The sequence below is a fragment of the Drosophila nasuta genome, chromosome 3, assembly GCF_023558535.2.
Source record: "Drosophila nasuta strain 15112-1781.00 chromosome 3, ASM2355853v1, whole genome shotgun sequence".
In the NCBI taxonomy this organism is placed as follows: domain Eukaryota; kingdom Metazoa; phylum Arthropoda; class Insecta; order Diptera; family Drosophilidae; genus Drosophila; species Drosophila nasuta.
In genome coordinates, this window is record NC_083457.1 from 47758496 (window position 1) to 47784959 (window position 26464).

Here is a 26464-nt window from a genome sequence, read left to right on the forward strand (position 1 = left end):
TATGCCAGAAAATAACTAGCGCCAAATAAGGCCGTAAAAATATCGATAGATCGCATTTTAACATAAAATACATCTGTTATGCGGTGTTGTTTTGCATGTTATATATTTGAATGTGGACACACTGGAAAATTAGCATATTTGTATGTTAATTTCAAATTGGTTTAGTATAAGGCTCTAAATTTTAATTTAAATAACTATTTACATACAAAATATATTTTTTGTTTTCAAATTACACAAATATTTTTGCATTTAAGTAATCAATCTAACTTTCTGTTATTAACAGATCGCAAAATGTTATTAAAATGGACACAATGGTTGAAGAAAATATTTACGTTTTTAGAAAAATAATTCTCATATTTAAATTGCACTTTATCAATGTGAATTATTTGAAGACACACTTTTACCTTATTATTGTTGTTTGGAATATTCAACACAAGTTGTACGGTATATTTTTGGTTAATTTGAAAATAGTGCAAATGGTCACATTGACCACAAACTGATCTTCAATATGTTAAGGAGTGAAAAACAAGCGTTAACAAAAAATAAATGCCGAATCAATATTTAAGCCTTGGTCAGTTGACCCAGATGCTGCAAATAGGCCTTACGACAGTCCATATCATCAGCTGGACGATTGTGCGGAGCCCAAACAGGTTCACCAATGAAATAACGCCGGGTTCGAATGAAGTTCTGTGAATTAAAATGAGGTTCCAAAAATTAATAGTTTACTATAATTGCAGTATGAATTTACGCACATTGGTGTCCAGTGTGAAACGGTGGTAGATGCCCGACGGTATAATAATCATATCACCTTTGACCACCTGAATGCGCAGCCAATTATCGTCGCCACTATCAAGAATACTTTCATTAATCGACTTCCATTGATGGATTGGGAACTGGAATACTTACTCGCGCACATCAAAGTAGCCGGAGCCATCGAGTATCAAGCGGATTTCCTCGTCAGTGTGCAAGTGCTCGGTGTAAAAAGCTTTCAGCTTGTTGGCATAATCCGGCAAACATTGCTCTGAGCAAGTGATCTGTAATCGAAGGAATTGGTAAATAGGTAAATATTTAAATGAAAATCCTATACCTCATCCTCATAGGTGTAGCCACGCGTAGCACGCAGCTCGTTCAATTGCTTGTCATTCAGATAGTCATCAGCATTGATCTATGCATGGAAAGGAAAAGTTAGAGATAAGCTCGTCTTTGTCAAGGTCGTTAGCAAGCGGAACAACGAAACGAACCTTGAAGTACTCCACGCCGGTTTTCTTGTACAGATTCTCCAATTCCAAGTACTCAACGGGGCTGCGTTTATGCTCAAGTCGCTGATCACTCGGATCGGTGTCCATAAACCAGATTTGCACCATTTTACTAGCTGAACTCTGTGCCCCAAAACAAGATCAAGACTGTTCTTAACAAAAAGAGCTTTCTTTACAAAAAGCTGTTTTATTCAACACCTGTTTTGGAGTATGACCACAAGCAAAATGCTTAAAATATACCAAAATACAGTAGCGCCCATAGCTGCTCCTTGGTTACCCTTCTTGCGGTGTATTGGTATATTTCTCAAAGCAAAGGCGCGTCATTTTAAACAACTTGAGTTCCGAGTGTTCTCCAACCAGTATTTGGACTTTCGTTACAAATATTTATTTTTTAAAAATGTAAAATGAAAAACAAATAATATTGCCTGTTTCCGCTTAAATTAATATTTTTCCACATATACACACTTGTCTGGTCGTCTAGTTAGCCATTTGCTTGAGCTCAATATGACAGCGTTGCCAGACTGTCGAAAATAGATTATTAGTTTCGTTTGGCCGTTAGCATTAAAAATTAAATTCAAGTTTTTCTTCTTTTTTTTTCGAAAACAAAATTGCAGCTAAATTCAATATGCAGTGCCTGCGTTTGCGTTTTCGTGGCATTTTGCCGCGATTAGTGCCCATCCGTTATTATGCCAAAAAGACGGATATACCAGAAGACGTCATGGAGGAAATGGAAGAAGGATTCATAAATTTATGCAATTCCGATTCGCCATCGTTGCTGCGCAAGTACTTGACGCGCGATCTCTTCGATGAGCTGAAGGTGAAGACAACGCCCACATACAAATCCAATCTATTGGATTGCGTACGCTCTGGCATGTATAATTTCAACTCGAATGTGGGAATATATGCCGCCGATCCGGAGTCCTATAAAACATTTGCGAAACTTTTTGATCCCATTATCGAGGAGTATCATGGCTTTAAACAAGGTGACAAACATCCTGCCAGCTGCTTTGGCTATGGCTCCGATTTTCCCGATCTCGATCCGGAACGTAAATTCATTTTATCGACCCGTATACGTTGCGCCCGAAGCTTGGACGGATTTCCCTTCAATCCAATGCTAACGCATTGCGATTACGCCCAATTGCAGACGACGATTTGTCGGGCCTTCGATCGACTCTGCGGCGAATTCTCGGGCAAATATTTTGCGGTGTGCAACATGAAAGAAAAGGTAAAAGAAAAACTGATCGCCGATCATTACATGTTCCGCGAGGACGATCCGTTCCTGGAGCAGGGAATGGCCTTCCGCTATTGGCCGCTGGGTCGGGGCATATTCATGAATCGACAGAAGACGTTTATTGTGTGGGTCAACGAAGAGGATCACGTGCGCATCATTTCGATGGAGAAGGGCGGCGATTTGGGTCGCGTATATGAGCGCATGATAATTGGCGTCGAGTCGCTGGCCCATGAAATGAAATTCGCTCACGATCCGCATCTGGGACATATCAATTTTTGTCCCACGAATTTGGGTACCTCGATTCGCGCCTCGGTGCACATTAAGCTGCCCAGCATTAGTTCCGAGGCGACCGTTGTCGATGTGGCCGAAAAATACAGTCTCCAGGTGCGTGGGACGCGGGGCGAAAACTCGTCACCCGACAATGGCATCTATGACATCTCGAATAAGCGTCGCATGGGCGTCACCGAGTATCAGATCATCACGGAGATGTACAACGGCATCAAGGCGATCATCGAGACCGAGTGTCAGGCGGCAATGGATATGGAGAGGATTATGAAGGCGACGGCCAAGGATAATATGGTGTTGAAGGGCGAGGAAATGCAGAAAATTAAGAGAGTGGATAAATGTTCGCCTAAGAAAAAGCCGGGCGATAAAAAAACAGATGATAAAAAGGCTGGCGCTAAAAAACCAGAAGCTAAGAAAGCTAACGATAAGAAAACTGTAGCGAAGAAAGCTGCTGCTAACGCAACTGCAGCTAAAAAAGTTGCTGCTAAAAAACCGCAAGCTAAGAAAGGTGGCGATAAAAAGGATAAGAAAGGTGGTGCAGGCAAAAAGAAATAAATCATGTCAAGTAAAAGTATTGCAAAATGGAAAATCGTGTTAAATGGTCCCTTAACCCATGTGAATTCTTATCATTAATCTTTATTGTGATTTCCCATTTCTTAGCAGCTTTGTTCTGTTTAAATTCGTAAATTTATGGAATTTTGAAATTTGTATTTGGTTTAAACTGAGCTTTCATTCCCATCCTATCTCAGAAATAAACATGATCAGTACACTCTGTGGAGGTTGTTGTTCGCCTCGCAATAATCTTCGACTTTTTATTATTGAAGTTGAGGAAACTATGCAAATTCAAGTATTGAAGGAGAATAATATTTATAAGGTTTATCGTATCCCTCTTCTTGGTGCATAGACATAAAGTATTTTATTATTTTAATGCCTCTATTAACACACATCCTTCACTCCTTATCCATTACTAAACCTCGACCCTGAACTTGGCACTCATGAAAATCGAACTTAATATTCTTTTCAATTTTTTTCTTTAAGGGTCTTTTGTGAAGGGTCTAACAATTCTTTTATTATAAAAGTAAGAAAGCTACTGTAAATAAAACATAAAATATACCAAATTATACCAAAGGCTGTAATTGGTATATTGATTTGGTACTTCTTATACCAACCAAAGCTATTAAGACAAGTAGCAACCGTTTTTCCCATACAAAATAATTTCTTAATTTCTAATCGCAACCAAATTTTCTGGAATCATAAAAAGTGCTCTCGAAAATTAAAGCTCTATATTTTATAGTCTCTGAGATCTATGTTTATACGGACGGACGAACAGACGGAAATGTCTCTGTTGTTGACGCTATATATACTCTATAGGTCGGAGATGCCTTCTTCTGCCTGTATCCTTCTACCGGATATAAATAGTTTGAAAAATAAATCAGTTGAATATTTGTTGCGCGCATATCTTTTGCAGTACATAAATTTCCATCATTTATATTTCTAGAATTTCATCGATTATAAAAGAATATAACACTTCATATAGAAGTAAAGTTTTCTTTAAAGTATGTCCTGTAAACATTCTTCCCCCTAAAAGTAACACACAATAAAATTTTTTGTATTTTTTTTAATTTTTTTTTTATAATTTTAATTCTTTTATAAACTTAAGACTTAAAATAAAAATATTTAAATTTTTTTTTGTTGGTTGTTTTTTGCTTGACACAAATGCCAAAAATGTTTTACATTGTTTTATGTTTTTTAAGCAAATATTTTTGTGAAATAGTTTTCAATTGTTGTTGTTTCTGTTGTTGTTGTTGTTCTTGCGGTTGGTAGTGTGCAGTTTGGTGTTGTTGTTGTTGTTGTGGCGGAAGTTCTGTGAGATGGCGTCCTTCCAGCTCGGGTTTAGCCGCGACTCTCAAAAAGTAGACGACAAATGCCGAGTGCCGCCAGCCGAAGATCCGATAAACTGAGAAGATGAATCCCGAGCAGAACAATCCGCCGAGTTTGCCGCTCCGCAGCGCTACTAATCCTACTACAAACTAAAGCAAACACAACTCGGAACGCCAAAAAGATCTAGACATGACGAACCGAGTTGAAGATTATCGCCAACTTTCTTTAAAGAGGGGGCAGGAATCAATTGGATGTTGTTGCTGATTCCCGAAAGAAGTTGACTGATGATTGTTTGGTTGGGTTTGGCTGCTGTTGTTGAATTTACAGGCTCTTCTCGAGCTTGATCAGCTCGGTGATGCCATCGTACATCTCCTTGACGGCCTGGTATTCGGTGAGACCCATGCGACGCTTGTTGGAGATGTCATAGACACCGCCCTCGGCTTCGGTGTGCTCGCCACGAGTGCCGCGCACCTGCAGGTTGTACTTGGCGGCAACCTCCTCGAGCTTGGCCTTGTTCGAAGCCAGCTTGGGGACCTTGATGTGCACGGAGGCACGGATGGTGGTACCCAAGTTGGTGGGGCAGAAGGTCAAGAAACCAAGACGATCATCGTGGCTGAAGGGCACACGCTTCTCGATCTCATTGACGGCGGTGGTCAGACGACGGTAGATCTCGCCCAAATCGCCACCCTGCTGCATGGAGATGATACGCAAATGATCCTCCTCATTGCACCAGACCAGGAAGGTCTTGTTGTCGTTGTGGTAGATGCCACGTCCCGAGGGCCAGTAGCGGCAAGCGTTGGCGGCCTGCAGGAAACGATCACCCTCCTTGAACAGGAAATGATCATCGATCAGCTGCTGCTGGACGGCCTTCTCCATGCCGGTCAATGGGTAGAATTTGCCCTTGAGCTCGCCCTCGAGGCCAGACAGAGTGCTGCTAACCTTCGATTCCATCTCCTTGTACTGGGCCTCGGTCAAGCAGGGGTTGAAGGGGTAACCCTGCATGGAGCGACCGCAACGGACACGAGTCGAGATCACATACTCGTTGGTGGGATCGACATTGCCGAAGCTGCTCACATCACCGAAATCGGATGCGGGATGCTTGTCGGTCTTCTTGAAGCCACCATGGTAGTCCTCAATGATGGGATCGAACAGATCGGCGAACACTGTGTACGCCTCAGCGTCGGGGGCATAGATGCCGACGCCAGAGTCGTGGTTCTCCAAACCGGACTGGATCACATCCAACAAGGTCGACTTGAAGGTGGGGGTCACCTTGTTCTTCAGGTTGTCGAAGACCTCCTTGGTCAGGTACTTCTTCAACAGCGACTTGGAGTCGGAGGCAGCCAACTTGGCGAAACCCTCCTCCAGTTTAGCGAGAACAGCGGCATCAACCATGGTGTCTTGTTTGCTGTAAATAGTAGTAAAAGAAGAGAGCAAAAGGTTGGGGTTAGTTTGTTAAATCGAATAGGTTTTACATACAGTGAAGGGTTTAAAGAGTAAACTGTGCAACTAATGTGATAATAATAGTAATAGAGATTTATCTTAATATGCTTCTTTTCTCTTTTCGAATTTATGCTAGATTGTTGCTTAATTTTAACCGCAATCAAGTATTTTTCTCCTTTCCTATCCCTTTGTCCCTTATTACTTTGCCATAAGCTCAATCAGTGCATTTTTCAGTTCACATTGCTGCACTTTAAGGTGTGATTTAACAAACATATGCGTAGCATACAATAGATATAAACAAATGCGCAGTAACATGATAATTTTGATGTCTGCAACTAACTACTCCCGGTTCACAGTTTAAGGAGCGTGCACTGTAGTTTTGAGTGAAAAGTGTGTGCGCTCAAAAGTAGGCAATGTTTTATTTCGCGCTCGGATCTCGCACGCAAACCGCCCCATCAAACTTGACGATTGGTGGTGATTCTCTCTCTGTCGGTAGAGCTGACTGGACTTGTCTGTCTCGGTGTTGTGGTGGTGGCAAAGTTTTGCCGGCTGCCGCTGAATACGCACAGCGAACACACAGAGCACCGCGCCCCGCCCTTGTCCCGTTGCTGCCCGGCACATGCGCGAAAAAACCCGGCACGGGGCACAATCAAGTCTCAGTCTCGGTCCCGGACTTGGTCCCGGTCAAAGGACCAGGGCAATAATATTTTTATGGCAACTTTAGTTCGTTTTTCTTTTTTCTTTTTTGGGGGTCCGTCTGACGTCAGCATTAGGATACACACACTCCACACAATGCTATTTTTTTTGTGGGTTGTCTAGGACCTATGACAAGCCCCATTTCGTATACACACCCTTGGGCAGCTGCCTCATCGGAGGCGCCTCCCGCTGCTGCTGTCGCGCTGCCATTCGGCTCACCGCCAGCGCCGCCATTTGCGGTTGCTGTGGCGCCGCCATCGCCTTCGATCACTTTCTCCTTTTTATCCTTAGACGCACACAAACCCATTGTGTATTTTTTTAGGTTTTTATTTTAGGTGTAAAGTGTATAAAATTTGGCCTTGGCTTGGTCACAAAGTTGTGTATGCGGATGCGGGAGTTTTTTTTTTGGGTTTAGTTTTGTGCTCCTCGCGTTCACGTTTTGTTTTTTGCAGGTAAAAATGAAATCACAATTGCAGCTTTCTACACTCAAGCTTCTCTATATATAGATCACACACACGCACACATCAATACACACACACACAAGCACGCACAAGCGGCGCTTCAAATATATAATATATATATTGCTTTTAATTCGATTTTGGGATTTGCGTGTGCAAATCCTTTTTTTTTTTTTTTGGTGGTCTGTTCGTCGTCTTAAATAAAGTGAAGTGTTAAGCTTGGTTAGAGAGATCAGGATTAGAGCGCGTTATATTGCTTTCGCTTCGTTGTCGCGTTTATCGCTGCTGCTGGCTGATGCTGCTGATGCTTTTACTGCTGCTGCCGCGCCCAAAGGTATACTACAAAAAAGCGACTACTACAAATGTGGCCTAGGCTCTACACACTAAGGAGCAAAAAACGGGAGCGGAGCGCGCGCTTTGCGTACGAGAACTTTGTTGCTTGCTGATGATTGCTCGACTGGCTGCTGACTACTGACTACAACCGACTATCGACTCGACACTATACAAAGGACTACGCTCTACTCTGGCTGTCTGGCCGGGAAACCGGGACTTAGGGTGCGTCGAGCTACGCTTTACATTACGTTTACGTTTTGGTTTTTTTGGGTGCTGGATGCGCTTCGTGTTTCAAACACGAACTCGCACACACATTCAGCACAGCAAAGAGAGCCCAAGAGAGCGAGAGAGAGCGGCGAGTTGTCAGGGTTGCCAGCCAGCTTGGCAGCGGAGGGTTGCACAGTTCAGTACAAAAATCATTGCATAGCCGCAGGCGCCGGCGACGAAGGGCAAAAAACAGAAAGAAAGGAAAAAAAAGACTGTTGCCGGATGAGAGCGCAACATAATGCGGAAGGATATATTTATTTGATGCGTTCAACCACCAGCACAGAGTAGAGTACAGGGGCTGAGGGAGGAAGGGAGGGATGCGCGCGAATCGATAAAATTTATGGCACGCGGCAGCTGGAAATTGTTGCGCCTCACCAGCAGAGGAGAGCTCAGGGGCTGGTCAAGTCAACTTCAAGTGACTGCTCGAGTGTGAAATGAGGGCTGCTAATGGCATGACTACTGACTGCCAGCAAGCACATTGCCTACTTGTGCGGCGCCTCAAGTGGCATGTGGCATGCGGCATGCGTCGCGTCGCGGGGGCAATGTGAAATCACGGCCAGCAGCTTGCGGCATTCCCAACCAAACACTCTGCTGTCTCTAAGTACACGTGCACCCGAAAAATGAGCGACGACGACGACGACTGCGATGAGATACTTTTCACGCCTGTGCAGTGACGTGTAACCAGGAGAGAAAAGGGGGTGTGAGGTGGGTGTGGGGGGTATTTGGCAGTCTAGTGGCATTGCATGTCTGTGCCACATTATTTGCCGCTGCAATTTCAGACACTGCTATTGTTTTGTTGTTTGCCTAATTTCATTACTCAGCCTCCCAACTCAGCTCAGCTCTGACTAATTGCCCGCTCGGCTCTCCAATGACTAAGCTCCAATTCCCAAACTCAGTCGGGCCTAGCTTCCCTCTCCCTCCCTCCCTCCTCCCCTTTCCTCTCTCTCTTTCACGACTTGCACTGCAATTACATTTGCAGTTGCCGCGAAATATTGATTTAAAATTGCAAATTATTTAAAAGCGAATACGATAAGTTGGCCTCACTTTATGACGCATGAAACGCAATAGATTAACAAATTATAAAGTGGGAAAATACTTTATATATAGTCTTTTATCTGGCTTACTATGCGGCCAGATCTTTGCACTAGTCTCATATATTTATCTAGTTTACAATGCTGCTAGATCATTCCATTTTTAAGCGCAGTAGATAAAATTAAGAACATTTTGAGTATAAAAAAGTTTTTATAAAACCTTCAAAAAATTTTAATCTTTTTTCTACTGCTATTTAAAGTGAAAAGATATAGGCCAAATTAATCTATTATCTTTTTTATTTTGAAAATTTATTTTTATTTTAAAATATTTTAATCTATATTTTTTTTTTTCCGCTCATTTGGGTTTTCATAAACATAATTTGCTTAAGTAAAAAAGTCAAAATTAGAGTGTTATATTTTATTTTTTGTAATATAAACTCGGTACTTTATAAATTTCTTTTTATATTCTTTTAAAGTGTTTTAACAAAAATTTTTTTTTGCCTTACACTGTTATTCTTTAAAATAAATCTGCCTAAATAGAAAAGTCTAAATTAGTCTATACTTTTTATTTCTTATCATATTCTTTCAAGTGTTCTAATTATAAAAAAAGCTATGATACAATATTGACTTATTTCTGAATATAGATAGATCTACACTAAAATAAACCTAAAATACAAAATCAGTCTGTCATTCCCCTAACTTTCTTTAGAAAAAACTCACACCTAAACCGCAACTAATAAATGCGAATGTTGAAATTAAAAAAACAATTAACTAGAGCGTGTATAAAAGCTGTTTCAATCGAGTCTGCCAGATAAAACTCACTTTCAAGCTCAAACCGAATTTCACTTTTACTTGAGATCAAAATAAAATAAACAGCATACTTCTGGGATCGCTTAAGAACTCAATGCAAAGCAATTAGAGAGATGTCAGAAATGAAAACTTTGTAATCTAATCTGACCAGATTGCTTGATAGATAGTGAATATTTTTGCAGAATTACGTGTAGTCGGCTAAACTTATCTCCAGATATCTGCAAAAATACTTTGACCAAGTGCCGTTGCACTTATATTATAAATTTTTGTCAATTTTCCCTTCGATTTGGGGAACTTTTTTGTGTGATCAGATTTTGATTTTTTGTGGAAACTTTAAAAGAGTCACGGGTGTTGTGACTGCGCTCATAAAGATAAGCGGGTAGTTATTGTAGTTCTATAAGTTGTAGATTGTCAAATAGGTGGAACACATCGACAGCGACATCTGCAGCGACAACGCCCTGGAGCACTTGAGTGAGTGCACAATAATGGGCTAAAAAGAAGGGGTTTCGACTTATTGCCGGCAAACTAATCAATTAACTCGAGTGTGCACAACATTCATGTCACACACACACAAACTAAACTTGAGTGTCCTCATCACACGGCGGCACTTGAAAGCGAAGCGAAGCAAATCGCATTAACTTGGCACAATTGAAAAACTGATTTCATTATGTGTGCGCCTCACTCCCATTCTTATTCTCACTCTCTCTCTCTCTCCCACTCTTCTGCTCTTAAACAACCCTGCTCAAGGGCAGCGATAAACGTGACAAAAGGATATCGATAAATTGATTGTATTGAATTTGGCAAAGCAAGCTTTAGAATCGATTGCAAACGAAACACACGATTCTCAATCTCTCTCTCTTCTGCTCTTAAACAACCCTGTTCAAGGGCAGCGATAAACGTGACAAAAGGATATCGATAAATTGATTGCATTAAATTTGCAAGGCAAGCTTTAGAGTCAATTGCAAACGAAAAAAAATTTTATACACACGCGCAGCACGATTAATTTTTGGTTGAATTTCCTTAATTAGAGCTATGTTAATTTGTAATTTGATATGTGCAACAGTTAATTGGGAGTCGGGAATATCGCGACACGAATATTGGCAACCGTTAACGGTTAACTTTGATACGCGAATGGCAAACGGCGAATGGGCTTCATCGCTAACGCTTTTGTTTTATTCGCAAACTCAGTTGCCAGAGTCGCAGTCAAGTGGAGAGATTAAGTCTGAGTAAGAGAGAGAGAGAGAGAGAGAGAGAGAGCGTGACGCTGGAGAGTTGGCCTGTAGCAAGTCAGCTGATAAGCCAAGCAAGTGAGCGAGAGAGAGAGAGAGAGAGAGTTGCTGTTTGAAACTTTCAAGTTGCAGTTGCCGGGCACTGAAAGTTGATCTTGCCAACAAGCAACTCAGCTGGCACAAAACGGATAAGATAATGTCCGCTATAGACGACATCTAGTACTATACAGCCATAAAAACTCATTAGATGTGTTTCTGCTTCTAAAGCCACAGCCATAAATTGGCAAACGATGAAAGCGAAAGGCTTTTGCCAAGAATCGCGCAAGCGAATGGAAATCGTTTTCTCATTGCAGTTTTTTCGTTTTTTGTGTTTTCCGCAAGTCATTGAACCACACACTGAGTCTGAGTCGCCTCGCCTTTCCCCTCCCTCCCCCTCTCCATCTTACCTCCTGCTGTTGTTGGTCCACTGTCCGCTGTTGTTTTGTGTGCTGCAATAGCTGCGCTTTAATTGCATAGCAAAGTGCTGCGATTTTGGCCTGTTGGCGATTGCACAAAGAAATTGGCAGACGGCAGTTCGGGCCATGGCTAAAATGCGAAATGAGTTAACGACATCAATATGCCGCGAACGTGAGCAAATGCAACAGCAACAGCAAAGTGCAATAAAACAACAAAAAGTAATTTTTTTATAAGGAAAACAATACTTCGAAAATAATTTCACTTAATAATGCAATTAACCCTCATGCGGGGCAACTACAATTGAAATAGTCAGCATAAGGGTTCAACTGAAAATAGTGTGTGTGAGCGAGAAAGAGAGATATTCTTGGACACCCGCATTTCCCATACTTTCCTTCTCATGTATATTTTCTATAATCATTTTTGTTCTGCTAATTTAATTAAAATTCTTTTTGGCAAACGTTCTCTTGCCTCAATTAAACCATAGCGAGATTAAGCAGAATGGGGTGAGACGGCTTTGTGATTAAATATATTTATGAATGTGCTTATGATGGTCTCATCGTCATCATCATCATCATCGTCATCTTGGCAGCGGCAGCAATTGTTGGCGGTATAAATTTCGCTAGAATATTTGCGCTCATTGCCCGGATGTCGTTGATTTAACTTTGTTTCATTCTTTCTCTTTCATTTTTTTTATTTGTATGGCTATTCTTCTGTCTGCGAAGACAATCAACGCGCAAAATACGACAGTCATTTAGCTACAACAACAAGCAGTCACACACACACACACATACGCAAGCAGACGCTTGCAGTTTGCAGTCATTGCATTTAACAGTTCGCTTGGCTGTTAACTAACAGCGCTGCTGTTAACAGTACTGTTGTCAAACAGTACGCTGGCGATAGCTTTTTCGGCCAGTAAAAGCTCGTCCTGTGCAATTGGCAAAAAAGTTTGGCGCGCGCAAAGCTTTCGCCTGCTTGCTCACAGTGGCGGCCAAAATATGATGGCATGTCTGTGTGTCTGTTGAACTCTATTTGATTTGTTTACATCGCATTTGAAATATGCACAATTTGTTTATTTGCTTTGTGGCAGCGCCAAAGCGAATTGTATATCACAAAGCAGACACATCGTTTGCTGAAAATGTATTTTCGACTAGTTGGCAATTTTTGTCAGTTAGGGTTACAAACACACACAGAGACTTTTCTGTGTGCAATTTCATTTTCCTGTCTAGCCAAATGATGCGAACTAAAACTCTGCCTTAACCTGGGAACACGCCCACGCCCAACCCAACTCGGGTCGCGATTATGCAACTCTTGACAGCTTGCAACAGACAGACAAAGGCGAAACTGGAGAGCGGACTCCTATTGTTTTCAATCGACCGCACCCCCTTTTTTTGGTTTAATGGGGGCAGCGTATGTTTTGTATAGGAAAATGGGAAATGCGAATTCAAATTCGTAGTTCAACTGCAGCAGCAGCTTCTTTTTTTTTTGTTGTGCGCTGCTGCTGTTTTTTTTCTATCTAGTTTTTTTTCTCGTTCTTTTCATTCATTTTGCGCTTTAATGGATTTCAATTGAATAATTAACAACAACGTGCCAGAGTCGGAGAAAGAGAGAGAGGGGAACAACAGCAATTTGTACAACAAATTTGCGCGATTTGATGTTGAAATAAACAGATAAATAAACTGACAAAACACAATTCCAAAGCATTTCCATTTCCATTTTCAATTCTCTTTTCTTTAGCCCGTTGTGTTTGTGTGTTAACTTGTCAGCTAGTTTTTATTTCGCCAGTTTCACAGCACGGCGCTATAAATATATTATGCTCAGGTATTGATTCTTACCCCCCCAGCTATGTATATATAGGGTATATCTCCTCATTTATAATAGGTCTAGCTAATGTGTGTGTGTGTGTGTTTGTGCGCGGTGCTTTGTTTTGTTTATTTGAACGCTTTTGGTTTTTTGGCTGTATTTTTAGCAGCCGGCATTAAATCAACTCGGTAAGCGAACCCCTACGCGCATCGACCTGCTACTAAAATTAGCCTCAAGAAAAGAAAGAAATTCCGAATTCCTATTGGATACGCGGGCGTCTCTCAAACTGTAATTATATAATAGTTTTGATGCAATTGCAAACAGCGAGAAAGAGACAGAGCTCGCTTACTGGAGGAATGAGTTCATTCAACTGATTGCATATGATTAATAATGGCCAGACCCAATATCGCTGGGCGTGAGTGTACGATAAGCGGTTATGCAATTCACTTGGCAATGACCGCCATTTTTCTAAGTGTATGAGTGTGTGTGTGTTTGCACTCATAGACAAGTTCAAGGCGAATGTAATTCAAGTAGACAACAGCAGAAAGGAAGCCCGCCAAGTGCTACAATGTTGGCAAAATACTTTTGGCAGCTGCTGTGCTCTTGATTAGTTGGTATTCGCTTATCGTTTTGGCACTGTTAACATTCTGTTTTCGCCTTATCATTATTATTGGCCAAAGCCAATAGATAGTTGGGTTCGGTTAGTTACTTGCTCGTTCGATACATTTGTAAATTGCAGTTGCCGCAAAAAGGGAGAGAAACAAGTTTTTGCAGTTGCCAATTGACTGACTAAATATAGGCATACTATCTATATAAAGAGAGAAGCGTTCGGTGATTTCCATTTTTTTGCCGGTAACCGGTTTCGTTGCGGTTTGGCAGTTGCGAAAAGCAAAATGCAAACTGCAAACTGCACCTTCAATGACTCAGAAAGAGAGAGCTTGAAGTTCAAGACTCGATAAATCGAATTGAATTGAGAACTGGACACACACACACAAACACACTCACATCCTTTTGGGCTTCACATTTCAACACTTTAACTTAATAATATATAAATTGGACTATAATTATTATAATTATCACAAAAAATATGCACAGTATTTATTTGAATTGTTTTATGGTTTTTTGTCTTGGAGAACGGCTCACCTTTGCAACCGTAGAATTCAACGTCCAACGTTACAATGATCAGAAAATGTTGTTCTTTGACTCAGCTGCAGTCGACGACGACAGTCAGGCAGCCTGCCAGGCAGCGGCAGAGGCAGCGACGCCAACAGCGGCACCCTTCTTCTTTCACTTTCAAACTACTCAATGCGGCGAGAGAGCGAGAGAGAAACAGAGACTGCTGAAAGCTTTGCTTTCGTATATCGAATGTACTGGCAGCTGTACGTACGTGTGTGTGTGAGGCCTGCCTCCTGCTACGTTGCTATAACAGTGCTGCCTGATGTTCTTTGCTGTTGTCGCTTGGTCGCTTCTTACATGTATTAGTAGTTGGCGGCCAATTGACGTAGGACGGGACGTGACGTATGACTCTAAAAGCTTTACGTTATTCTTTCCTATTCATAAAATGCGAGCGCAAAAGAGCGCGAGCTGTGTGTGCAAAGCTTTCGTCACACTGTGCCGCAGCAGCAACAGCAGCCGTAGCAGCTGGCAGCAGGTTAAAGCAGTGTGACCAATGCCATGTTAAGCAGTGTCGCTGTGTTGTGTATGTGAAAAGGAAAGTGTTCGAAGAAAACATGCACTTGTATGCGAGCACTGTACTGGATATGCGGTGTGCAAGAGAGATAGCGAGGCATCTTTCTCTGCCTTGCAACTAATTGCATACATATAAGGTACATATAGGCAAGTTTATGTACAGTTAGCGCTGCTACTGCGACAGTCGTCGCATCGACTGCAGCGGATTACGGCAAGCCTACTACTGTGTGTGTGTGTATGGGGGCGTCGTATGTGTGGTGGCATTGGTAATCGAGCGGAGCTCACATGACACCAACAAACACACGCAAGCCTTTTTTTTCCCATACGAGTACGAGAGAGTACACAAACATTGCTTAATTATTGAGGAACCCGTTGTGTATTTAATTTATAACGACACTCCACTCTACACACACACACACACACACACGTGTGTATGTGAGTGTGAGTTTGTGACGAACCTGACGAACTAATCAAAGTAAATCGAAATTTATTGTTCCCCTGGCGTAACTAGCCCAACAACTATTTATTTGCTTTATTCCTTTTTGTTCATGCTTTCCAGAATTAAGTGTAAATATTTGCAGCATGCAAACAAGCTGACAAAAAAGCTTTGCAAACAATGGATGAAGAGGAAAGAGAGAAGGGGACAAACCTATAGGTCTACAGCTGTAGACTCGATACCGTAGTGGAGAGTATAGAGTGTAGTTAGCTGTAGACTCTGTAGTATGGTAGTGGAGAGTATAGAGAGTAGATTCTATTGTATGCAAACGAATCTGTAGACAGAATTTCTATTTGCTTGCTATACTCTTCTTTTTTCTTTGTGACACGCAATGTGTAAGAATATTGTATGTATAGAAGATGTACATATGTACATATAGAAGGTGTACATATATAGCATTGTATTCCTGTTGAGTCGATATACGACCCCAAAAGCAGTTTTGTTTGATGCTATGCACACAATTCTCAATAAACAAAATTGACACAGGTGCCTAGCCTATATAACACCATTAAATACAGACAGTCAGCAGACGTTAAGCATCGCCTTACTTTATCATGAAGTTTGCTTTCTTATTATAGAGTATACCGTATTCGATATACTACTAAAATATAGTTTCTATATTCCACAAAAATATGAGTCCCGCAGATCGTATATTTTGGCACTAATACCACACATAAAATGAAGAAATTTTCGAAAGAAAAAAACTGAGATAATTATAAAATAGCAAACGGCAAATAGGAAAACTACAGCTCATATCATTTATGTATATATACATATATATAGAATTTGGGTTTGCTCAATTGGTTAGATCAAGCGACATGACACAATATCAATCTAAAGCATACTTAAGCACTATAAGAGACATGAAAAATAGAATATAGATATTTCAACAGTCTTTCGGTAAATTCTTGAACTTGATTTTGAATAGCCATTAACATTTGTTTTCACATTGTATATATAGAGAAATAGATGTACCACCAACCTGCTCGCGATCATAAACATACGATACGGACAGTTCTAGATATCGAACCGAACATATTATTTGAGCAAAATGAAAATATCTACATAGATATTTGAACAGTTGCCAACGAATTTTATGCAACAAACAAAGAACGAACCACAGCGCTACAACAACAACAGCAAAATATATATCTTTTACTACACACATAATAATATATATATTATATGTAGTATATTTTGAAAAGAACTTTTGCTTTTCTTTCTTGAAAATTTGAAAAATTCTACAGAAAATTTAATTAATTATATAAAATATTTTTGATTATACTCTGACATTCGCAGTGGTTGCAATGTCAAGTGAACAAAGAAGGAGAAGAGAAGCAGATAAGTTGAATGCGACGGGATGTTGTGGGATGATGAACTTGGAGGTCTCTACTCGACCCGAACCTTACATAATCCCATCCCAGCAGCAGAAGTTTCTTCTCCCGACATTTGCAGTTTTCAATTTGCGCTTTCGCTTTTCAATTGGTTTTGTTGTCGCTTCTCGTCGTCATCCTCATCATCATCATCATCATTAGCATGAGTCGACGTCGAGTGGCGCTGAGATTACGTAAATCCCGCTAGCAGCTTTCTGTGCGTAGAGGAGAATCTACGACGCTGTGAGCTACCCGCAAAAGTATCTATTGTTCTATATGGCAATATGCAAAATAACAAAATACATATACAACAATATAAATATACTACTACTTCCACTACTACTTATGTACTTTAGTGCCCGCTAAGGGGGTTGACATCGACCTTGAAAAAACCAAAACAACAAAACAAATACAAAATGAAACGCAAAAAAATCTCTGACGGCGACAACAAAGTTTTGTGGCCTGGCAATTTTGACGTGTAGTTAAAAAAGCACTTAGCATACACAAATCTAAGGGAAGCACAGTCAAGCTGTAGTAAAACACATTTGATCTTAATCTGAAACCAAAGGAATTGAGAAAACTATTTAAACATTACAGTTTTGTAGTGCTTAGAAAAGCGTTTTCTTTAGGTTACAATAAGGGAATAGAAAAAGTTGTTAAACATTTTACTTTAGTACTGGCTAAATCGTTTTTCTTGTAGTTTAGCGGATCTTAATCTCAAATCTTTATCTGAAGGGAATATAAATGTCGTTAAACATTATAGAAAATTTATTTAAGTTTAGTTCCTTCTAAACTGAAACTTAAGGAACTTTGAAAAATGTTAAAGCTTTTTTCTTCTGCCTTAAAAAAATTATACGTTTTAGTGCCCGAGATGAGCGTTAAATATGACCGTTATATTAGAGCTTTACTGTGCTTTCGAGCTTAAGGGCTCAAGGCACTTGCTTTAGTTTATTATGAATATCAAGGCATAGAAAAAGTCGTTAAACATTATATTTTAGTACCGACTTAAAGCGTTTTTCTTTTATTTTAGTCGATTTAATCCGAAACTCAAGGAATATAAATGTTGTTAAACTTATATTCTATAAGTTTAGTTATTTTTAATCTGGAACTTAAGGAACTTTGAAAAGTTGTTATTCTTTTTTCTTTTGCATGAAATATTATTCGTTATCGTTCCCGATTGGCATTAAATATGATCATTATATTAGAGCTTTACTGTGCTTTCGAGCCCAAGTGCTCTTCTCTTGGGGGTGAGTCAGAGCATTTAATAGATTCAACTTTTCATAATATTTGCTGGCAGAGGCAAAAGTTTTATAATAGAGGGATACAATTGAAGCAGAAACTCTGAACATAAAGGGATTTAAAGTATGGCGAATAATAAAGTCAAGTGACAGAGCTTTAAAAGCGAGAAAATGTATTCGCTAGCAGCTGAATACTTCGGTTATAAAGCTTTAGAAAAGGCATTAAAAATATGGTCACAATTAATAGTGACGATTTGAATAAATGCAAATAAAATCGACAATGATTACTCATAAAACGAATAGTCATATAACCACAAAGTTAAGTTTACTACACATCAAATCTATAGAAATTCACACATTGAAATGGCGTGCGAAAAACTTGATTATTTCCAAAGATAAAAAGGCCAACAAAAAGATATACTACATATATACAAATATACTATATATAATACCGGCGAAATGTCTGCTAGAAAACGTTAAGCACACACTCAATGATTAGATTAATTGCTAAATGCGCTCGGTTAAACGATTTTCCTCCTCCAAAGTGAATGTAGAAGGCGGAGAAGTCAAAGAGAGGGAATGTTAAGTTCAGTTATCACGCGCAAAAATATTGCCGGCTGATTGAGGGTGTGTCAAACACACACACATACATACATAGATAGGTAGAAACACATTGAAACGCTGTTGAACTTGAAATTGGAATTGCATAAGCGAGCGAGCAATTTGTGTGTACTAAAAGTTAGTCATACGAGTGAATGAAAATGCGGCATGGTCAGATAATTTCAGCTCAGGGAAGTGAATATGCCGAAAAAACAGCAACTGAAAGAAAATTAGCAAATCATTTGAAATATGTGTTATTAATTAGATCAATTTGCAGGCACTCAAGCACGAGTTCAATTAACTTTCCCTCTCTGTCTAGCTTTGTAGGCAATCATTGAAGCCTGAATCAGAGCTGAAATTGCCTGCAACAGATACAGATATAGATATAGATATAGATAATATATATCTACATATCTACTACCTGCTGCTAAAAGCTCTGCGCGTGTTTTGTCGCTCGCTCGCTCGCTTTTGTTGTTTGTTTGCTAAACAATATTTTGGCATCACTTCAAAAGCGACGCTTACCAAAAGCAATTTGCATTACGCGTGAGCCAAAATCAACTCACCACACATCTGCACAGATATCTACATATATAATGTATATATGTACCTGTCTCTATGTCTATATAGAAACATCAAATCAGCCATCTACCCAGATATGCGACATCTATAACAAACTAGACTGACTCTATCGACTGAACACATCAAACGATCCTCATTATTCTGTGCGTCTAACGACACTTTTCAATGGCATCAAATAACGTGTAAACACTTATGTTTACAGAGTATCAATAGCCTGTAATTACAGGGTATAAGAGTGTAATTACTTCAGTTGAAACAAACATTAAACAAATATTAATCTAAATAGATACGATAGATTCATTGTTCATATTATTTAAAAGTTAAGTTAATATTTTCATACATACTTATGTTTACAGAGTATCAATAGCCTGTAATTACAGGGTATAAGAGTGTAATTACTTCAGTTAAAACAAACATTAAACAAAGGTGAACTTGATACAAATACAAATCTAAAGAGATAGCATTCAGAGTTAAGTTAATATTTTCATACACACTTATGTTTACAGAGTATCAATTGTCAGTTCTTACAGGGTATACAAGTGTAATTACTTTGAATAGAAACAAATGCCGAAGAAGGTGTCAAAGTAACAAATAAAAATATAAACTTTCATCGAATAAGTATACATTGTTTAATAAAATCCACAATAGATAAATTGATATATTAATATACATTTGTGACTTCATAAAAACTAGATTTTCTTGGAAAAACACATACAAGAAGCTTTAAGTTTCTACCTACTTTAGTTGAAACAAGCATTAAACAAAGGTGACATTGATACAAACACTAATCTACAAAGATAGTATTCATTGTTCATAATCTTCAAGAGTTCTACAAAGATAGTATTCATTGTTCATAATCTTCAAGAGTTAAGTTAATTTTTTCATACACAATAATGACTTCATAAGAAAATTTCATGGAAAAAAAAACGTATATTCAAGTTACTTTCAACTTCTACCTAAAATCATTCAAATAGAGGATTAACTATTTTATCAATTGTAAGAAACAAGGTAAAATATTGGTTTTCATCTTTTGAAAAGACGTCTAATTAGAGGGGAAGAAATAAAACTAGTCAGTTCTGGAATAGTATATTAGGTATTTTTCGCCTGTTTATCTGTAAGTTTATTTTAGAATTTATAGACCAAATTATATGTAATATGTTTATGAATTCATAAACAAGTTTTTCTGCGCATAAACCAAATTTATTGGCTTCTCATTCAAAAAGAAAACATATTCACAATTCACACTATTTAAAAGTGGGTTCAGTTCCCGATCTCTTAGACCAGTAGATCACAGCCTGTCGTACTTCGAATAAGTACAGGGTACAAGTAAAGAGTACGTCTGAAAAGTTGACAGACCGCTGTCCATCAGCCCGGGATGTTTTGCATTATGAAAGTGTCGCGATATGCGAACAAAGCGAACTCAAACAATTAGAGATGAGGCGTGACGCCAGCACATCCACTAGATGAATATTAGAATAAACTAATGTATGTATATAGGGAAACACATATGTTCACACACACACGTATATATATTTGAGAAGATCTGGCTAAATTTAAGCCTTAATGGCGCAGAGGAGGTTGCTTGCTTGCTGGCGTCGGTGGCTGCAACGTTGCACAGCCAATTTGCCGCATACAACACAACAACACAACAACACAACAACAAAACGACAAAAAACAATAAGTAAAAGAAATTAAATAAAATAAATCTAAGTAAATTTTGTGTGTCCCAGCATCGCGAGTCGAGAGTTGGCGGCGTCTGCCATCGTTGTTCGCTTCTCATTCTCGTTCACGTTCACGTTGCGTCTCCAAACATGCACGTTTAAATATAAACTTGGCATGGGGGAGATCATGTGACCCGGACAGACAGACAGACGGATGGACGGACGGACGGGCAAGCGACTAAAATCGTATGGGGTGCATTATTCAAGACATTTTTCCACTATATCTATATCTATCTATACAGTGACTATCGTTTATAAGATGCATTCAACACACGAGCTACAAAAAAATAAATGCTACTTTTATGACCGTTTTACTAGCAATATTTTTGGATAGAACGTGATTACAATCTCTTAAGGGGAAACGCCTCGTTAACGCTTTTAAAGCAAATTAAAGAACGTCATTTTAATTGAAAGTGATTAAAAAATGCAACGTATTAGTTTGCAATGACTCTATGAGCTATAAAAACCAACTATTTAAGGCAAACTAAAGATATTGGACTGAGCTAAAAAAATATGGATTAAAAAAAATTAATAGCTCAAAAGATGAAGATATAAAATAAATAAATTTTTAAAGCAAAAATGCATTATTTTTAAATTTTAAAAGGAAACACTTCGTTAACGCTTTTAAAGCAAATTGAAGATAAAAGATAAAGATAGAAAATAAATAAATTGATAAAAGCAATAAATACAATTTTTACAATCGTTTTACTACATGACAGTATTTGTTTTTTATAGAACTTATAGCTTTCCATGTTTGTAATCTCTTAAAAGGAAACGACACACTTTGATTAAAAATTGTTATAAAATGCATCTAAGTAGTTCCCAAGAAGTCTATATGCGAAAAACATAATTGAAAAATGTTGGACTAATCTAGGAAAATATAAGTTGAACAAATCAACTAACATAATAAAAAGATAAATATATAAAATAAAGTTATGATGCCTATAAAGTTCGATGATCGCAAAAGGGTTAAATGTCTACTAAATAGTATTGAGATTTGCAAATAACTATTATTTAATGAAATTTTTTTGAACAAACATCGAACATGAATATTGTGTATTTTTTTTTATTAAATTTGCAACGAAGTATTATTTAACGAAACAGGTATCGAAAATTATTATTAATGCTCTTGTTAATAGACATAAAAAGGAACTTCATGGAAAGCTATGATTTTCAGAATACTTTAAACTTTTTTCAAATGTAATTAAAGTAATTTAGTAAACTACGATAACTTTAAGACTAAAAGTTTTTTTTCAAAGAACTAATTTCAGATCTATATAACTTATGATTTCGCTGGCTTAATAAAATTACACAAAATAACACACACTATACTGCATAGAATATTCATTGCATTATAAGCAATACACACTGTATCTTTGCGTGGGCGCATTGCCAATAGGTGTTTGAACGCGCTGCTCGGGTTACATCCTTGGGGGACAACACCTGGCAAGGACAAGGCTTGCGTGCAAGGTTTCCACTATTTGGTGAACATTGAACATTAATATTAATGACAAATCAATTGCACAGAATTAAGCGGGCAACTCTTTTCCTACAGCAAACAAAAGGCATTGCAGTGCAGAGTGAGACAGAGACAGAGAGAGAGTTGTCAGTTGATGCCACATTGGGGCATAAGAGCTGTCCGCCCAAGCACAGAACATGAAACTAAAATAAACAACGTCATCGTCAGCCGCAACATCATCATGCTGATGATGATGATGGTGTTTTTTGCTGATGATTATTATTGTCACAGGCGCTGCAACAACTCTTGAGACTGACGCCACATGGCAACTATTTTTGCGACAAGAAGAAGTCAGCTGAGTTCGTTGCACCCGCCTGCAGTCAAGAGCTGAAAACTGGGAGCTCTTCTGCTGCCATGCGGAAGTTCTGTCGCTTTTCCCCACACACAGAAACTAATTGAAAAATTTCGTAAAAATAAGGCAACCAAATAATAATAATAAATAACGAAACGAAATGAAATCAAAATGATGTCTTACCGTTCACCCGCTTGCTGCGCCTCCTTGATGGACTGCACAAAGGCTTGAGCCTCGCCTTTGATGAAATCATTGCTGGCATCCTTAAGCTGCTCCTTGTCAATCTTTGCCACTTTGCTCGGCGGCAAAGTGGCGTCGAAAAGCTTCTGATCCAAGGCATCCAACTGATTGCCGTTGCCATTGGTGGCAGTGCCATTGTTTGTGCCATTGGTATTGGACTCGGTTAGAGCTTTGGGCAAGGGAATAGGCATCTTGTCGGCTTGTTTGGGTGCAACAACTGGAGCAGGTGCTGGAGTGGGTGCAACAACAACTGGAGTGGGTGCTGGAGTAGTCTTGGGTGCTACAACGGGAACAGGTGCTGGGGCAGGAGCTGGAGTAGGCACTTGAACTGGAGCTGGTGCAGGAGCAGGAGCTGGCTTGGGTGCTACAACTGGAGTAGGTACTGGAGCTGGAGCTGCAGGCGCTGGCTTAGTGACCGCAGGCGGCGTCGGGGTCGATGGCTTGGGTGGACTAACAGGCGCTGCGGCTGGTTTCGAAGGTGTTGCTGGTGGTGTGTTTGGCTTGGCAGCAGGTTGTGGTGCTGGCGCAGGAGCTGGCGAGGGGGCAGCAACGGCTGGTTTGTTATCGAGCGCTTGCTGTGCGGGCTTCTTTGGACCAAAAAGCCACGCCAAACGTTTGCTACGAAATTATAAAATGAAAACCAAAAACAAAAGAAAATGATGATAAAATCAAATAAATATTCGAAATAATATTACAATGAAAAAAACTAGTAAGAACAAAATTCCATTACAATGAAAAAACTAGTGAGAAAAAATTACAACGAAAAAAAAGGAAGCGTCATTTGCGTCTTCTTCTTCACTGACGAAAATTCGAGAAAAATAACTTTTCCTTTTTCACTGCTTCTTAAATTCCTTACGCAATAAAATACTCACCAAAAAACTAATATTCAATTCACACAATGAGCAAAAAGAACACGACTTTAATAGCAAACAATTTTTAATTGTTATAATTGAATTATAATTCTTTTTTTTAATGTGCAAAATTTGTTAAACCGACTGAACTTGTCAAAGCGGACAAACGAAAAGGAAGGAAGGAGAGCAGATGAAAACAAGTGTGACCCCACTGACATAAAGCACTGCAGCAGGACAAGCAGTGCGACCCCACCCATTAAAATTTATAAGCTGCCCAATTAAAACCGATAAAGAGTGCTATTTATTTCAATCAAGCCAAATACAATAAAAAATGTGAACCAGATACATTAAATCGAGAATTTTTCATCAATTGCATTAAATGGGTGTAAGGTTGAATGCATATTTGTGAGCATCGAGAAGTTATCGATCAAATTATCGATACTTGTCGGAGCTTAGAAATAAGTGTTGCCGAAACCAGTATATTCCATGTAACCGGTATTTTAAAACCAACAAATGTAAACAAATCTGAAAAGTTTGGTTTGGACCACTATGAACTAGAATTTGTCAATTAAATTGCAGTTAGATTGAATTGCATAAGTTAACGCTCCGATTAGCAAGCCGATATGACTGAGCATTCATTGATAATGATAGGAAGTGCTGGACAATTGATATACAATAGTCAGACGACAAAGTTAACTGATAATGAAAACCCTGCATTAGCTGCTATCACAATTTCGCCAATGGACTAGCAAATCTCGTAATTTGGCAACAACTTCCACTTTTACCCGTCTAGCGTAAGCCTTTCTAATGTCACGTACGCCACACGAAACGATATAAAACTCGTGTATACCGCAACAAAAAAAGATAAGCAAACAAATACGAACGTTAAGTACGTATGTGTATATATTACGCATACGCCCCCTTGTGCAGCGTCCCAACCGGTAAATGACTCTAACACTAGATGGCGATCGCTTCAAACTTCAATTATCACATTATTTCGCTAATTAAGCAATAGGCGAGCGAGAAAGAGAGAGCTTAGATAACAGCAAACAAACGAAGACACTCGAAACACTCTTTTAGCAAATTCGCAAAAAAAATTTTTTGTGGCCATTTCCATTGAGTTTGTTGCCGTTGCTAATTGCACTTATCATGATTAGAGCCCATAACCGGTGGATTTCTTTTTGGTGTTGCTGTTGAGGAAACCGTGCAAAATTTTATTATTATCATGTGACACTGAAAAGTGCACGAACAATTTCGCTATTTAACACTTGGAAGCGACCTATAAATCCGGCACAACTGGCCAGAGAGTTTGAGTTGTGATTGCGCGTTGTCTACAACAATCGAAGCGATTAGATTAGACATTTGCAGTTTTTGACGTTTGTAATTTATGGCCAAAATAAAAAAACGAGAAAAGAATTCCCGTTTACTGAAACGCCAAGAAAGTGTTTACTACATAAACAAAAAGAGCAATAAAATATACACTCAGTTACATATGTGAGCTGTTTAGGTAAATCATTAAGCTGCTGAATCAACAGCATTAACATGAGTGTGCTTAAGTAATGTTTTCCCAGCTAGCAGAACATTGTTTACATTTCCCCCAACTCGCAACAGTTTGTTATTCCCAGAGCTGCCTAAAAGTATGCAACAGTTCGCAACATTCCCACTATTTGCAGCAGTGGCACTCAAACTGTTTTGTATGGACTGGGACTTACCGTATTTCGTCAACGGCGAACGTCAGATACCACAATGCAAACATCTTTTATTGTTGTTGTTGTAGTTGTTGCTGCTGCAATGAGATAAATAAAACGGGTTAATTATAGAATCTACTATGACTAAAGCGATACAATTAGCCAGCAAATGTGTAAATGGGCATGAAAAATGCAGCTTGCTTTAGATTTGGAAACGATGTAGGAAAAATTAAATAACAAAATAGAACTTTTACAATTCGTAGCAGCCGTCAAAGGTAAACATTTGTTTAGCATTCGTATTCGCAGTCGCAGTCGCAGAGCGGCGGAATTTTTGCCGGCATATTTATCGTTTGTCGATTGTTGCGCACAATTTATTTATAAACAATTTTGCGATAGGATGTGAGTGTGCGACTTTTGTGAGTGCGATTGGCAATTGCCAATTAAAATGACCAAAACTGCACAAATTGAAAGCAGCGCCATGGACACGTGAGTGTCGCGACACCTTGCTGTGGCAAATAGCCAAAGAATCACGAATTGATTTTGCAGCAAAAGCTAAAAGAAATTGTTTCCGAGAGGTAGCAAAGATGAAAAAGAAAGATCATCGAGATCTGCGGTCTGCACTTCATTATTATTGAAAGCGTATGCGAAGGTGCGAAGCGGGGTGGCATAATGCTGTGTTTGTTTTTTTTTCTTGGCAACGCACACGCGGCGTATGAGCAATGCCAGCAGCAAACACACACACACAGACACACATACACACTCATTCACTCAGTTACGTCACGTTGCTTGATGAGAGAGCGTCACACACATCATAACGTTGACAGACGACGTTGTGTTGCATGCAACACACACTTCTTGCCACTTGCCACACTTTTGGGTGCACTCACCTTTTGTGCTAGAAACAAATTCACAGTTTGTCAGTCACAGTTAAGAGCTGAAGCTGCCTTTTCGGAGGTTTTGTTCGTTTATCGTTTATCTTTTTATCTTAAGGGATGCTCGTAAATC

General features: G+C 39.2%; 3 protein-coding genes across 4 annotated transcripts; 1 reads left to right on the forward strand and 2 right to left on the reverse strand.

Moving 5' to 3' along the window:
* Positions 1 to 326: 326 nt before the first annotated feature.
* On the reverse strand, positions 327 to 1396 carry LOC132791227 (acireductone dioxygenase). The gene is made up of 5 exons (XM_060800068.1): positions 1242 to 1396; positions 1088 to 1165; positions 907 to 1034; positions 753 to 846; positions 327 to 687 (listed from the first exon to the last, which is right to left on the reverse strand). Exons 1-5 carry the CDS (start codon positions 1362 to 1364, stop codon positions 562 to 564), a joined length of 549 nt encoding a protein of 182 aa, XP_060656051.1. The 5' UTR covers positions 1365 to 1396; the 3' UTR covers positions 327 to 561.
* A 401-nt stretch (positions 1397 to 1797) lies between these two features.
* Positions 1798 to 3573, forward strand: LOC132791226 (arginine kinase 1-like). Its single transcript, XM_060800067.1, has one exon. The coding sequence runs from the start codon at positions 1882 to 1884 to the stop codon at positions 3325 to 3327; it is 1446 nt and encodes a 481-aa protein (XP_060656050.1). The 5' UTR covers positions 1798 to 1881; the 3' UTR covers positions 3328 to 3573.
* A 1248-nt stretch (positions 3574 to 4821) lies between these two features.
* LOC132794200 (arginine kinase 1) lies at positions 4822 to 25542 on the reverse strand. 2 transcript variants are annotated; one of them, XM_060804490.1, is made up of 3 exons: positions 25484 to 25542; positions 22864 to 23538; positions 4822 to 6058 (listed from the first exon to the last, which is right to left on the reverse strand). In XM_060804490.1, the coding sequence occupies exons 1-3, from the start codon at positions 25525 to 25527 to the stop codon at positions 4975 to 4977; spliced, it is 1803 nt and encodes a 600-aa protein (XP_060660473.1). In that variant the 5' UTR covers positions 25528 to 25542; the 3' UTR covers positions 4822 to 4974. The 2 variants fall into 2 exon arrangements, with proteins under 2 accessions (XP_060660473.1, XP_060660474.1); XM_060804491.1 differs by lacking the exons at positions 22864 to 23538; positions 25484 to 25542 and adding an exon at positions 6945 to 7111.
* Between the last annotated feature and the right edge of the window lie 922 nt (positions 25543 to 26464).

What these genes read in the sequence shown, in the direction of transcription:
- LOC132791227 (XM_060800068.1), bottom strand. Translation starts at nt 1,364, where the DNA reads ATGGTGCAAATCTGGTTTATGGACACCGATCCGAGTGATCAGCGACTT. An exon ending in CCGGCGTGGAGTACTTCAAG is followed by an intron (nt 1,166 to 1,241) that starts GTTCGTTTCGTT and finishes TTCCATGCATAG; the next exon opens with ATCAATGCTGATGACTATCT. An exon ending in GCTACACCTATGAGGATGAG is followed by an intron (nt 1,035 to 1,087) that starts GTATAGGATTTT and finishes CTTCGATTACAG; the next exon opens with ATCACTTGCTCAGAGCAATG.
- LOC132791226 (XM_060800067.1), top strand. Translation starts at nt 1,882, where the DNA reads ATGCAGTGCCTGCGTTTGCGTTTTCGTGGCATTTTGCCGCGATTAGTG.
- LOC132794200 (XM_060804490.1), bottom strand. Translation starts at nt 25,527, where the DNA reads ATGTTTGCATTGTGGTATCTGACGTTCGCCGTTGACGAAATACG. An exon ending in TTCGCCGTTGACGAAATACG is followed by an intron (nt 23,539 to 25,483) that starts GTAAGTCCCAGT and finishes ATAATTTCGTAG; the next exon opens with CAAACGTTTGGCGTGGCTTT. An exon ending in GCGCAGCAAGCGGGTGAACG is followed by an intron (nt 6,059 to 22,863) that starts GTAAGACATCAT and finishes TACTATTTACAG; the next exon opens with CAAACAAGACACCATGGTTG.